The sequence below is a fragment of the Mastomys coucha genome, unplaced genomic scaffold (genome assembly GCF_008632895.1).
Source record: "Mastomys coucha isolate ucsf_1 unplaced genomic scaffold, UCSF_Mcou_1 pScaffold21, whole genome shotgun sequence".
Taxonomy (NCBI): Eukaryota; Metazoa; Chordata; class Mammalia; order Rodentia; family Muridae; genus Mastomys; species Mastomys coucha.
The window spans coordinates 177,267,158-177,281,980 of record NW_022196904.1 but is presented as its reverse complement, the minus strand read 5'-3'; the positions used below and the strand labels follow the sequence as shown (position 1 = coordinate 177,281,980).

General features: G+C 46.7%; 1 protein-coding gene across 4 annotated transcripts; it reads right to left on the bottom strand.

The window, feature by feature from the left end:
- Positions 1 to 3,497: 3,497 nt before the first annotated feature.
- Nolc1 (nucleolar and coiled-body phosphoprotein 1) lies at positions 3,498 to 13,022 on the bottom strand. Of its 4 annotated transcripts, XM_031390525.1 has the most exons (13): positions 12,804 to 13,022; positions 9,735 to 9,790; positions 9,348 to 9,621; positions 8,382 to 8,547; positions 6,699 to 6,808; positions 6,422 to 6,554; positions 5,708 to 5,833; positions 5,437 to 5,547; positions 4,981 to 5,352; positions 4,654 to 4,938; positions 4,397 to 4,503; positions 4,156 to 4,248; positions 3,498 to 4,020 (listed from the first exon to the last, which is right to left on the bottom strand). In XM_031390525.1, the coding sequence occupies exons 1-13, from the start codon at positions 12,921 to 12,923 to the stop codon at positions 3,862 to 3,864; spliced, it is 2,112 nt and encodes a 703-aa protein (XP_031246385.1). In that variant the 5' UTR covers positions 12,924 to 13,022; the 3' UTR covers positions 3,498 to 3,861. The 4 variants fall into 4 exon arrangements, with proteins under 4 accessions (XP_031246385.1, XP_031246383.1, XP_031246384.1 ...); XM_031390523.1 differs by having other exon boundaries at positions 4,654 to 5,352; positions 12,804 to 13,021; XM_031390524.1 differs by having other exon boundaries at positions 4,654 to 5,352; positions 8,382 to 8,544; positions 12,804 to 13,021.
- Between the last annotated feature and the right edge of the window lie 1,801 nt (positions 13,023 to 14,823).

The window sequence follows — 14,823 nt, the reverse complement described above, 5'->3', positions numbered from 1 at the left end:
ACTCACCACCAAACTTAAGCCTTTAATAAATATTAACTAGTGAAACAAACAGCTTACAAAAACTAAAAAAAGCTTCTATCACTTGTCAATTATAATCAATTACAATCAAAGGTTTAGTTTTTCCCACAACTCTTTGACAAAAAAAAAACACTAATATAAATTCATCTTTTCTCATATTCAAAATAAAGTTTTAACATCCTACCACAAAGTTAATATAATGTATAATATTCATTAATTAAATTAAAACAAATTTTAAAACTATTACAGTCAGACAGTTGAGATGTTTTGTTAACAAATTAATGTTGCCCATATTACTAAAATTTCTTAACAACTGTTTAATGTACACATTACACTCTAAAACATTTAACTTTTAAACAGAAAAAGGGGGAATTATATCCCTGTACACATCACTTAAATCATGCCTTTTCATTTTAAAGACATTTTAAAATTTAGATGCCAAAGAGCTCTCTAAAAAATCTATGACATCCTACAGTGAGACATAATTATGCCTAGATAAAACAAGATAACCTTTTCACTGGGCCTAAAAAAGGCCCAGAGGGTTTGATCACCTCGAGAAGAGGCTGTCTTACATTCTTTCCATAAAATACAAAATCTCCAATCTAAATACCAAAAAAAACTGGTCCAACCAGCCCTACCTCTCGTGCTCACAAAGACTCGCTGAAAAGAGGAGAGAGAAAAACAAAAAACAGACGCTAACAACAAAAATAAAAAACCTACATCCACCACAAACTACAACAACCAAAACCGCTAACGCTACTGCTGTTCAGCCAAATTTGTTTAAACTTATTATAACTAATATAAATTTTTCTTGTGTCTCTTATCTATATGCTATGTTGTTTGTAAGTTAGGTTAGCCACTAAATGTCATACATCATTTCAGTAAACTAAAACCCATTTACAAAAAATATAAAAAAATACAAATATTTCTCATGATGAGACAATTAAAGACAAAAATTTCAAATATTAACAAGTCATTTAGATACTTAAAACATTAAATTGGCCAGTAATTAAAAAAATAATCTAAACACAATAAATCCCTTAAACTGGGTTCAATATATAATCTTGCTTGCTATTATTAACATTTCAAATCCCTAGCCATGATGAAGAGGGGACCTTCTGGTAAAAAAGGGGAAAATGCCACGCACACTCATCTACTCCAGTCACATCCAAAATATCGGGGATAAAATCCTAATTAAGGATAAAAGGCAATAAGGATCCAAAAGGAGTTCTGTGGCTCCTGGATATTCAGACAGTCACTGGTATCTCCTAACTCAGACGTGTTCCAGATCAGTCTTTCCAATCGTCAACACGCCCTCATAATTAGGCATAAAGGTACCCCGAGAAATGATTCGTAAATGGCTAGATTGGACCTTGTTTCCTGGCCAATACAATGTTACCAACCTATCCTAGTTTAATACCAAGCTGTCCATAACTTGGAATTTCTCTCAAGGAATCTGCCTCACCAGAGCTAGCAACAGAGGTCTAGCACATTCCTTAGGCTAATAGATAGTTAGAAATGTTTTACATACTGGAGAGTAATGAAGGGCTTCCTTCCACTCAAGGACATTAGCTAGAAGTGTTAGGTCAGAACCCTAGTCATTGCCTCCAACAAAACCATAGAATTAATATAAGAATACCAAATTAGCCCCAGCAGGGAGGGGCACCATTGCTCTTCTGCCCTCTTCACAACTGGATACTTGATCTTGGTCAGTAAGATCACTGACCTTGATGTGTCACCTGCCTACGTGACTCTTGTCATCTGCCCTGCTTGTTGTATGCTACATAAGCCTGCTTTTCACTTGGTGGAGGACTTGGACTTGGACTCGCATGCAAGACTAACACTATGGACTCGCACTAGAACTTAGATGGGCTAGGACTCAGATTCATGCAATCCGCAGTCCCCCGGGCCCAGAGCACTTGGGCCTGGGGGGATGCAACACCAGTTCAGAGGAGATAGCTGCTGCTTTAAACCCAGTGTGTTTTAGATAGCCTCAGATGTACCTCAGATGTACTGCTGAGCTGCCAGATTTACCATCTCTCTTTTACAATGACTGTAAAAGTCTGATGCCATTTTTAAGAAATACATTCAGATCCTGTGTCGTCTCTGCCATCATTTCTTCGCCTACACCTTGTCGACCTGACTAGGACCCCCGTTTCTCCCGCAGGTTGAGGGAGGCCCAGATCAGCCAGCCTGTGGCAAAGTAGCAGAGCTAGTCTTGGCTTATAGGTCACTAAGTCAACTAAAGCCTGAAAAGCCAAGCATGGCAGACACCATCTTTAACATACAAAGAATAAAAAGGGCGGGGTGGGAGGTTTGAGGGCTTGAGAACTGGCGAACTGAGAGCCTCTATAGTGAACTCTAACAGGTCTCAGCCCTAGCCCCCTACTCTGTTGCATACAAACCTATGAGGCCTCACATGCACAAAGATACAACTCTGATCACATCACAAACCATTCATTTTATTGTTCTGTAGTAAGACAGAGCTTTGACCATGCAGACCTCCTCAAGGAGCTGCCCCAGCCAGCCAGCTCCTAGCAGGCTACCAGGTGACCGTGGAAACCAAACAAGGGAGGCGATGCATGGTGCCTTCATTTTTCATACATGAAACCTGGTGTCTGTTCTCACCAGCCAGGGTGATCTTCCCCATACCCCTTCCCTCACTCTGGCTGAGCTCTGCCAATGGTCACATCCTACAACTTTATAATCTACTCCCTTGGCCCAGGAATATCTGCTCATTCACTTCCTGCCGTGATGGAGATCACACTGTGAATGCTAAGCAAGCATGCTATCACCCAGGTATGCCTCCCAGCCCCCTGGCTAGTCTGTATTAGTAACAGTTAAGGTACTAATAATAGTCAGTCCAGGGGACCAACTGAAACAGGACATAATTACTCCCAAGTACCAACTTCAAACCAAATGGTCCTGCTCAGACCCCTCCCACCTCACTGTACTGTCTTCTGCTGCTGCTCCAAATGCCCAGGATGTCCACTGCACCTACTTCATACCAAGGGTTAACTAATCATTTCCATTTCCTTGACCATGACTCAACCATGCAGGAACTTACCATTCTGTCCTTGATGTTAAAAGGAATCAAATACATTCATGAACTTAACATACAACAGTCAAGTTGCTGCAAATGCCTCTCAGTGTCAGAAAAGCTTACTTCGAAATTAAAAGTACTGTAAACACTTAGCATTTGCATGGCACTCACACACTCAAGAATCCTGCCTATCAATTAGTAGGATATTGTACCAAGAAGCACAGTTTTACCTCCCAAAGTTGGTAGATCCACACTGGCTTCTGGAAGCTTCGGTGTCAGGCCCAATGGACAAAGATAAGCACAAGGCATGCTTAGCAGACAAATATCACCACTTACATCTGTGTCCATCAGCCGAGGGATGAAATGTAGGTCTACACACTCACATAAAGAGAACCCTCCAGTAGGGAAAATTATTACCATGGGACATTTTGCTTTGCCTTAGGCAGCAGCTAAGACTTTAATCTGTGGAACTCATCTCTGAAAACCACAACAAAAATCTGTATGACATGATTTAATATAAAATGTACAAATTTCTCAATATGAAGACCCACAGAACTGGAAGGCAATTGACAACTGAATGGATTTCCTTTAAAAAAAAAAAAATCCTTTTTGTCCTTGACAATCATTGCTCAAAAACAAAGCTGTCCAGAAGGAGGAGCACGCGACTGCAGACTGGAACGCCTCAGGACCTGCTCCAAACTGTCCTTGCCACAATTCTCTCCTAACAGAGTTTCTGTGTCCAGTGGGGTTGAATGCCAGTCTCCCAACATCACCCTTCCTTTGCCAAAGATGACCACAGGTCACTCGCTGTCAAACTTGACGGAATTGACCTGGACAGAGATGGAGCCTCCCCGGTAGCTGCCTCGCTTCTTCTTCGTTTTTTCATGCCGGAAGGACTTGCCTTTGGTGAACTTCAGAACCTGGTTGGCTCGCTCACCCCAGTCTCCAGCTGCACCTCGCTGGTAAAAAAAAACGAGGTTATTATTACACAGAAGACAATCCAATGCCCTGCCGCCTCTTTCTCTATTGCCCCTTCAAAGCAGTCTGAATCCATGAGGTTCCCTCCAGGTCCCCAGTGAGGCAAACGCTCTCACCTTGGCGTCAAAGGAATTGTCTGCTACTCGAGAGTCCACCTCAATCTCCTCCTCCCTGACCCTTCTGAAAGGGGAAGATGCCCTCTTTTCTCCCTAGAGAAGAACGAAGCGAGAGTTAAATTGGTGAATTAACAGCTCTTCTTAAAAGCATGAGGTCTCAGGCCACACTCCCCAAATGGTCAATGGTCTAAGGAATCTAGTTTAAAGGGCTGGGTTCTGAGAACATCGTGGGACGACGTGCCTTCTTCCTTTTTGGAAACGTATTGGGGGTCTGGAGCTTAACTTTCTTAGCTTGAGGAGTCGCTGCTTCATCTGCTGTTTCAGTCTGCTTCCGTTTCTTGCCTGAACCTACAAAAAAAAAAGCCACTCAGGAGCCAGGCCACCTGGGAACCCTCTAAGAGCACTCAGGAGGCACCAACTCCCCGCCCTCCTCCCTCCCCGAGGATCCCAGTGCTACAGGACAAAACCCAGGCAGGGGATGACTCTACAGATACATGCCTAGCTTGGTCTCAGCTGCCTTCCCTTCTGTTTCTCCTTCCTCCTCCTCACTCTCCTTGCCTGCTTTTCCATTCTGAGAAACTGGAGTGCCATTGGCCTTGCATGCTTGGGATTTAGGTGTAGCCTTGCCCTTGGGCTTCTTTTTCTCTTCTTCACTGGAATCTTCAGAGGAGCTGCTGCTACTGCTACTGCTGCTCTCTGCCGCTGCTTTCTTCCCAGGGGCTGGTGTGGGAACTGCTCCACCTGCTGCCTTCTTCCCAGGGGCTGGTGTGGGAACTGCTCCACCTGCTGCCTTCTTCCCAGGGGCTGGTGTGGGAACTGCTCCACCTGCTGCCTTCTTCTTAGCTGGGGGCTTAGGTGTCTCCTCCTCGTCTTCACTGCTCGAACTATCTGAGTCCGAGCTGCTGTCCCCAGCAGCCTGAGGAGCCTGTTTGGTGGGTGCTGCTTTAGTGGTCACCTTGGTCTTGGGGGTTGCTACGCTTTTTTTGGCGGCCTCCTCCTCACTGGAGCTGCTCTCCTCCTCACTGGAGCTGCTGTCAGCCTTCCTGCTCTGAGGTTTCTGGCCATTGCCTGAAGGTTGCTTAGGAGTTGCCACTGCCTTTGCTGCAGATGGCTTGGGAGTGGCAGCTGGCTTGCTTAAGGGACTCTTGGTGGTACTGACTGCCTTGGCAGGAGCTTCATCCTCAGAACTGTCAGAATCTGGAGAGGAGACAGAATGAATAGCTCCCCAAATCAAATTCGGGGGAGCCCTGTAAAAGCAGCCCATGGGTCTGGCAGCGTTACCTGAGCTGTCTGACGAGCTCTCTGCTTTCTTCTTCACTGGAGCTGGTTTAGCAGGTGTCTTGGAGACAACCGTCTTAGCTGGAGTTTTTTTCTCTTCCTCAGAACTTGAATCTGGGGAGAAATTGTGACATTAGAATGGGTCCAGAATTACAAGCCAACCAGGAATGTCCAGGAAGAGTGGACAGTGCACTCAGTACCTCAGCCTTCTCTTTCTTCAGTCACAACCCAGGTACAGTATTTCCCTCCTTCTCCTCACCCCTCTGTGGCTCACCAGACTCATCACTGCTGTCGTCACTGCTGTCATCAGGCTGTGTCTGTGCAGTTTTCTTTGGAGACTGAGCTCCCGGGGACTTCTTTGGTAAAGGAGCAGAAGGCGGTGGAACTGAACTGTAGGGACCTGAGAAAAACAGTTTTGAAACATGCACTTGGGAGGCACTAGGGTTCATGGCTGTAATCCTGACACTCATAAGGCTAATAGGGAAACTGCGGTGAATCTGAGGCCATGGGCTACAGAGGGAAAATATTTTAAATAAGCAATAAAATAAAATAGGCCCGGGGGTGGTATACCCCTTTAATTCCAGCTCTTGGGAGGCAGAAACATACAGATCTCGAGTTCAAACTCAGCCAGGTGCACAAAGTTAAGTTCCCAGACAGTCAGAGGTACACAGTAAGACCATGTTTCTGAGTAACAGAAAAATGTGCACACAGCACTGAGGGTATATTTCCTAAGTACAGAATCTGCCTAGAAAGCACAAAGCCCTGGATTTAATCTCTAGCATCAGAAAAGAAAATTAAGTACTTAAGTTCTTTGATCTATCTACCTAAAACAGGGCTTATTCCTTTTCTGCAGAGTATGAGCTGGGAATAGGTTATTCCCAGCAGTAGGTCACTTCTGTGCCTTGCTTTTTGGGATCCCTTTCTGGAAGAAGGTAGTTGGCGTGCACCAGGATTTAGTTTATGGACACTGACGCCCCTGTCCAATCACCTGCTTTTTTCTTCATGGGTTTTTTCTGTTCTTCCTCGTCACTGGAAGAGTCCTCACTGCTAGAACTCTGTTGAGTGGGGGTGGCGGCTACTTTCACTGGTGCCTTGGCCACCACTTCCTTCTTAGGTGCAGTCTTCAGTAGAGAGAAAATTAACATTAGAGGAAAACACCTTCCCAAACAATCCTGGCACGCACGCACGCACGCACGCACGCACGCACGCACGCACGCACGCACGCACGCACGCACGCACGCACGCACGCACGCACGCCTCCTAACCTTTTTGGGAGGTGCAGCTGCCGGCTCCTCATCGTCCTCCGAGTCATCACTGCTGCTGCTGCTGCTGCTGCTGGCTGCTTTGCCGTTGGCTACTTTAGGCTGTGCTTTCGCTGGTGTACCCGAGAAACAAAAGAAATATTAAACAAGTTGGGAAACTTCAAAAAACTGTCCAGTTGGCTACCACAGGACTTAAAGAGTGTGTACAACTTTAAGGCAGGTGGGACAGCTCAGCAGGTAAAGGATGACCTGAGTGTGATGCCCAAATGGTAAGCAGTGATAAGCTCTACTATGCGCAGGCTGGGGATATGCAGAGTCACATACAATAGACCGTTTAAATGCCTGTTCCTGACATCCTTCTCTTCAAAGCGGCCATAAAGACAGCAGAGAACACACATGGGCCAAGTGTGTGCCCAGAAGGCACTGCAATACTTTCCTCACACTAAGCCCCACGTGCGGGTCGGCTGTCTGGGGTCTAACCTTAGGCTGAGCTTAGGTACATACAACCATGCCAAGCTAAGAAATGCCTAGTAATCCCAGCACTCCAGAGCCTGAGGCAGGAGAATCAACAGTTCTAGGCCACTAGACTAGAGTGAGCCATGACCTTACCCAACAAACAAATATGTATGAAACATATTCTCTTGGTCTCAGAGGCAGGAGGACTAGGTCCAAGCTCAGCCTGGGTCTTTAGGGCCTTAATAAAAAATACAAATTAGCCAGGGGTCGGGCACAGCTTTAAACCCAGCACTTGGGAGGCAGAGGCAGGTCTGAGCCCCTCTGGTCTACAGAGCAAGTTCCAGGACAGCAACAAAGAAAAATCCTGTCTTAAAAAACTAGCCAAAAAGGAAAAATCAAAACAAAACAAAAATCCTGTTTCAAACAAACAAAAGAATTAAAGATTAAAAAAATAAATAAAAGCCGGGCGGTGGTGGCGCACGCCTTTAATCCCAGCACTTGGGAGGCAGCGGCAGACGGATTTCTGAGTTCGAGGCCAGCCTGGTCTACAGAGTGAGTTCCAGGACAGCCAGGGCCACACAGAGAAACCCTGTCCCGAAAAAAAAAAAAAAAAATCACTGCTCTTATATAGTGGCTCTAATCATAATATTTTGTTAATTATGTTTCTGATTTTTTCCGTGAGTGACCTGGAACTTGCTGAGTGGACTGAGCTGGCCTTAAATTGATAGCAATCACACTGTCGCTGCACAGGATTACAGGTATTCAGTGGCTGGCTGTGCAAACATATGCAGTACTGAGAATCACCAACACTTCATACATGCTAAGGAAGAATGGATGTCCTTACTTGTATCCCCACAGCCTTATTTTCCCCCCTAAATCTTTGAGACAAAGTCTGAGGAAAATTTCCAGGCTTAACTGGCCATGGCTGTGCACAAATGCCTTTAATCCCACCAGTTGAGAGGCAAAGGCATTATTTGTGCAGAGATGGGTGGATCTCTGAGTTTGAGGCCAGCCTGGGAGATCCAGGTCAGTCAAGGGCTGAACAGCAAACCCCTGTCTCAAACAACAAATTCCAGGAGTATCTTTTAATTGTGCCTTACCCTTCTGGGTAGGGCAGAGACGACAGGCTTTCACAGTCATGCCTGGCTACAGGGATGGGCTGAGCACCTGTGGCTCAGCAGCCATGCCATTCACACGGTCCCAGCTCTCCCTTCCCAGAAACAGAAGTACCTGGTTTGGCTGGGGCTTTAGTCTGAGCTTTAGCTGCTACAGCTGTCTTTGGCTTCTGAGTCTGTGGTGCTTCATCCTCTGAGCTTGAGTCGGAGTCAGACTCAGAGCTCTCTGCCTTCTTCAAAGGAGGTCTGACTGCCTTGGCTTGGGGCTTAACTGCTTTCTGCTAAAACAAGAGAACAAAGATGGCGGCTGTAATCCCAGCATGTGGGAGGAAAAGAACTCTGGGAACTCAAGGCCAGCCTGCTCAACAAAAAAGTTCCAGGACAGCCAGTGCTACACAGAGAAACTCTTTTTTGTCTCAAACGAACAAAACATAAGGAGGATAAACAAGAGCTCCTGAGCACTCAAAAGACAACAACATGCTTTTATTTTTTGGGGTTGTTTTCTATTTTTTCCCTTTTTGAGACAGAGACAGCCTTGGCTGTCCTAGAACTTGCTCTGTAGACCAGGCTGGCTTAGCACCTTCATCTTTTTAGGAACCCAATAAAAGGGCAAGAAAAACTCAAAAGACAACACAATACATAAATAGCGAAAAATCAGAGTCCAACTGCTTGATAAAACAGTTCCTGGATGGGCAGTGGTGGCACTCGCCTTTAATCCCAGCGCTTGGGAGGCAGAGGCAGGTGGATTTCCAAGTTCAAGGCCTGCCTGGTCTACAGAGTGAGTTGCAGGAGAGGGCTACACAGAGAAACCCTGTCTCGAAAAACAAAACAAAACAAAATCAGCTCCTGACATAATCTTGTCAACAGCTCCCAGCAAAACACTTGTATGTTCAGGGCCCTACACAGTACCCTCAAAGAATAGAAGTCCCTGGGTAGAGGAGGAGATTCCTGTCTACACCTGGAGCCCATCATTCCAGACCTCATCTTCAGCAGCTCCTCCAAAAACCCCGAATTTATGCAATATGGAACAGCTCCCACACCCAGCCACTGTAAGGCCCTCCTTACAACCAAGGCTACAAACCTGGACAGGCTTTTTCTTCTTGTCCTCTTCCTCCTCTTCATCACTGGATTCTTCACTACTGCTGCTCTCTGAAGCTTTGGCTGCTGCCTTCCCAGCATGCTGAGGCACACTGGCTCGCTTGGCAGGTGCGGCCGCCTTCTGTGTAGGAAGTCCTTGGGCTCCATCCTCTTCCTCACTGCTGTCCTCACTGCTGTCGCTGGACGAAGTCTCTTTCTTAGCCTTCTTGGTCACTGGTCCATTTGACTGTAATTTCACCTTTGGGGCTTTGGTGGACCTGCCGATGTAGATTAGGCTGACGTCTGAGGGAGTAGGACCTTCTCAAACTAAGGAACACAGCCCAGCCCACCTATGGGAGAAAATAGCCCAAGTACAACAGGGAAAGCTTACTGGAGCCAGAAGCTGTAGATCTCCAAGAGGGAAGAGGCATTGGCATCCTGCTGTGTCTGTAAGAAAAGAGGCTTGCTTAAGGAAGTATTATGCTTCTCTGGGTCAGATTTTGTGACTCCTTGATGAAATGTAATTTGTTAGCCAGGCATGGTACCAGCACTTGGAAGAGAGGCTGGCAGATCAGTGAGTTCAAGGCCCACCTAGACTACACACAGAGTTCTGGGACAGTCAGGTTTATGTAAAGAGACCTTGTCTCAAAAGTTATGTTACCTACCTACTCAATTCAAAATGGAAGTAACACCTTAAGACTTTTCCTACTTAGCCGGGCGGTGGTGGCGTATGCCTTTAATCCCAGCACTTGGGAGGCAGAGGCAGGTGGATTTCTGAGTTCGAGGCCAGCCTGGTCTACAAAGTGAGTTCCCGGACAGCCAGGGCTACTCAGAGAAACCCTGTCTCAAAAAACCAAAACACTTTTCCTACTTGTATAAATTAGGAGAAAAATATCCCACTTACATATCACCTAATTTTGAACATGAAAACTATATCCCTAAGCCTTTCTATAGTCTTAGAAAAGTTTCAGCATTAATAATAATAGAGTATTAGTTGAGGGGCTGGAGAGACAGGTGGCCAAGTCCTTAAGAGAACACGTTACTCTTCCAGAGGACCTGAGTTCATTTACCAGCACCCACATCAGGAGACTCAAAACTACCTGTTAACTCCAGATCCAGGGGGTTCTGACAGCTCTGGCCTCATAATTCCTAACTATTAACTTTTTTTTTCTAATTGACTTTTAAAAAAAAGAAAAGCAGGGCTGGAGAGATGGCTCAAGTGGTTAAGAGCACTGACTGCTCTTTCTCAAGACCCAGGTTCAATTCCCAGCACCTACATGGCAGCTCTCTAGTGTCTGAACTCCAGAATTAAACGGCCTTACCCAGACATACATGCAGACAAAACATAAATGTAGCCAGGCAGTGGTGGCATACGCCTTCAATCCCAGCACTTGGGAGGCAGAGGCAGGCAGATTTCTGAGTTCTGAGGCCAGCCTGGTCTACAAAGTGAGATCCAGGGCAGCCAGGGCTACACAGACAAACCCTGTCTGGGGGCAGGGGGTGGGGGGAGAAGGAAAGGAGGAGGAAGGGAGAGAGGGAAGGAAGAAGAGCAGTGGGCACTAGAAGCTGGTCCATCAGTTAAGAGCACATGGGGTGGACAGATGCATTACTAGATGATGTGCCAGTCTGCCCTTATTATGAGACTGAGCTGATCCTTTCCTTTTGTGGCAAAAATCCTCTTATTTTGCTACAAAGAAGAAGCCTACCTCAAAAGGTCTGGTGGCCTGTAACCCAAGATTCCCAGGATCTAAGGCAGGAAGATCATAAGGCCAACGCCTGCCAATCAAGTCCTAGGTCAGGATTGGCCACAGAAAGAGACAAGAGGGAGAAGAAGGCAGACCAGATCAGTGTGCTGGTGCCGCAATTACTTCACACCCTGAACAACCTGAGGCAGAGGCAGCTCTGTGAGGCCAGCCCAGTCTGCAGTGAGTTCCAGGCTAGCCAGGGTTACACAATGAGACAGTTTCAAAAATAAAGCAGAAGAAACATAAATTTTCAGTCATAGCATCATCCCTGAAAAAAAAGAGCACAGGTCCACAGTCTTTCAAGGCATTCCAGGAACACTACAGCTTGTCTTTCCTTTTTTTGAGACAGGGTTCTCTCAGGATTCTCTGTGTAGCCCTGGCTGTCCTGGAACTCACTCTGCAGGCTGGCCTCAAACTCCAAAATCCACTTGCCTCTGCCTCCCAAGTGCTAGAATCAAAGGCGTGCGTGCGCCCCCTCTTTTTTTAATGTGAGTACACTCTTGCTGTCTTCAGACACACCAGAAGAGGGCATCAGATCCCATTACAGATGGTTGTGAGCCACCATGTGGTTGCTGGGAATTGAACTCAGGACCTCTGGAGGAGCAGCCAGTGCTCTTAACCACTGAGCCATCACTCCAGCCCCTGCTACAGCTTTTCTTAAGATACAGACTAAGCATTTCCCATTCCTTCACTTTATTTTGCTCTTATGTAACAGCTGTCATTCACCCCATGGTTTCTATGTGCCTACAATGGGATTGCTACTTCTGTGTATTTTTTTCTCACGGTTAAGTCTCATTCACTTAAAAGCTGTAAATTGGGCTGAGCATGGTGATACACACCTTTAATCCAAGCACTTGGTAGGCAGAGACAGAGCCAAGTTCAAGGCCAGTCTGGTCTACAAAATGAGTTGCAGCCAGGGCTACACATGGCATCCTGCAATGTTCAGGCATGCATTAGCATGAAAAGGCTGAGAGGCAAGAGAACAGAAGGTCATATCCATCCTCCACTACACAAGGACTGCATGAACTTTGTCTCAAACAAAATGCTGCGGGGATTATACATGTAAAGAGTCGCAGAGCCTGGCCTAAGCCTATGTTTGTTTTATATCACTACCTAGAGCTCCAAGCTCAGTGCCAATTTGACATGGCACTCCTACTACGGTATACTGAAAGCTACCTATCCCTCCACTCATTTATTTCCTTCTTTTGTAAAAATAAATAAGTAAATAAAACATGAAATCCTAGTTATCGTTTACTACGCAATTTATCTCTGAACTCACCCATTTTCTTTTGTAAAAATAAGTGTATAAATAAATAGAATCCTAGCCTTCATTACTAACAACTTCTGTTTGAGTCTCGGGTTAAAACTGCAACCAAGTGTAAGTGCAACAAAAAGTACAGCAGAAGAACCAGGCACCGGCAACCCACTGCTCCCGGAGAGATCTATCGCCACATGTCCCGGGGGTCACGAGGGACCCACTCCTGCCACCGCTGCAAAACTTACCAGGTAAAAACCGTAAGACTCGGAGCAACCTAGTCAGCCATGGTGGAAGGAGACGCCGAGACCTCAAGCCTTCGGAAGGTCCGCAGACAGGCTTTGCAGACATTGGACTGACAGACCCCAGACCTCGCCTCCTTAACTTCTAAAGCTGCCAAGGCCTAGATTATCTTAGAGAGTCGTCCCACCCCGGCCCGCAGACCAAACCCAGGACTCACAGCGCCTGTCGCCTTTGCAAATTTACTGGCCACCTCCGAGAGTTGGTTGTCCCGCAGAAAGCCGAGCACAAGGGGATAAAGGTCGCTGGGAACCACGCGGCGCAAGCCGGTATCCGCCATCCTCCAGGTAAAAGGCGTCACTACCGTTGCGCACGCGGCTCGACTTAAGAGCGCCACAGGGCTCTTAAGACACCCAGGGCAGAGGGCGGGCCCGGTGTCGTCATCAATCCGCGCGGCGCTCAGCGGAAGAGTGGCCCCCACGAGGCAGCGCTCGCCCCGCCCTGCAGGCAAGAGCCAGGCGAAATCTGTAAGCTCCTTCCGGTCTCACGCGCGTCCTCATCCTGGAAAGGGCGGGGCCCACGCACCGCCCACTAAGGGGCGGGACCTTACGTCAGAGGTCACGCTCCCGTCCGAGGCGGGAAAACTTGCAAATTCCCGCGCATTACCTTTGCTGAATGGACTTCTTTCTACTATAGTTTTCCAAGCCCTGGTTGCCACTCAGACCTCGCAGTAATGAATGGACTGGAGAACTAGAGTTTCTTTCACCTTTCTAGAGGTATCACATTCTGAATCCCCACCGACAATGGCTTCCTCCCTTCCTTCACACCCAGTGAGGTCCTTCAGGATACCACCCAGCCCCAGACTCAAAATCAGAGGATCCTAAAAATTGTGGTGACAAGGTGTGGGGTACCCACATTGCCTGTCAGTCATAGCTAGGTTACAAGACAGTTATCCTTGCCATACACAATTCGAAGAGGGGGAGAACACGGGACCATTCCAGGGAAAAGATCAAGTGAATCAATAATCCTTTCTTTAAGTCAGAAGTCACACTGATTGGGAAAACTCCAGTTATCAGCTATTGTCCAGGTCAGGCAGCAATAAAGATGCACTTCGTGAACACCTTTCTTTTCCTTTCCTCAAAACAGACGCGCCTTCTAAAAGAACTTATTTTATTTCCCAGGGGTGCTTTTACTCACACATATTCATTTCTTAAAAATTCACACACCTTTAATCCCAGCACTTGGGAGGCAGAGGCAGGCAGATTTCTGAGTTCAAGGCCAGCCTGGTCTACAGAGTGAGTTCCAGGACAGCCAGGACTACACAGAGAAACCCTGTTCCCCCCCCCCCAAAAAAAAAAAGCAGGTAGAAGACTAAGGAGAGAGAAAGAATATGGAGGAGGGAGGGAGAGAAAGAGGAGGAAGAGGATTTTTTTTTTCAAGACAGGGTTTTTCTGTATAGCCCTAGCTGTCCTGGAACTCACTCGGTAGACCAGGCTGGCCTTGAACTTGGAAATCCACCTGCCTCTACCTCCCAAGTGCTGGGATTAAAGGCGTGCTCCACCACTGCCCGGTTAGGAAGAGGAATTCTTTTGAGTTTGAAATAGTAAATCAGGCCATGGTGGCTCACACTTTTAATCCCAACACTTGGGAAGCAGAAGAAGGGGATCTCTAGAGTGAGATCCAGTACAGCCAGGGCTATACAGAAAAACCCTGGCTTGAAAAACAAAAAGCTGGGCGGTGGTGGTGCACGCCTTTAATCCCAGCACTTGGGAGGCAGAGGCAGGTGGATTTCTGAGTTCGAGGTCAGCCTGGTCTACAGAGTGAGTTCCAGGACAGCCAGGGCTAAACAGAAAAACCCTGTCTCGAAAAACAAAACAAAACAAAAAAGTAAAACAAAAAAAGCAAAAACAACAAACAACTGTTATCTCCTCCATCCCACAAGAGTTTGTTTTCTAAAAATATCTCCGTGCACAGGCCTAGTAGCTCTCACTGCAAGAGAGTGGGCAGAATTGGAATTTCAGTCCAGCCTGCAGAACTCTATAGAATTTAGAATGGGACTAGTGTAAATGCTAGCCATGCAAGCATATAAACACCTGAGTTCAGATCTTTGACACAGCTGTACAAGCAGAGCACAATGGCTTGCTTCAGTAGCCCCACGGCTGGCAGGATACTGATGACCCTGGAGCTCACTAGCTAGACTCCAGATTCAGGGAGATTTCCTTTCAAAAATAAAGGGAGGG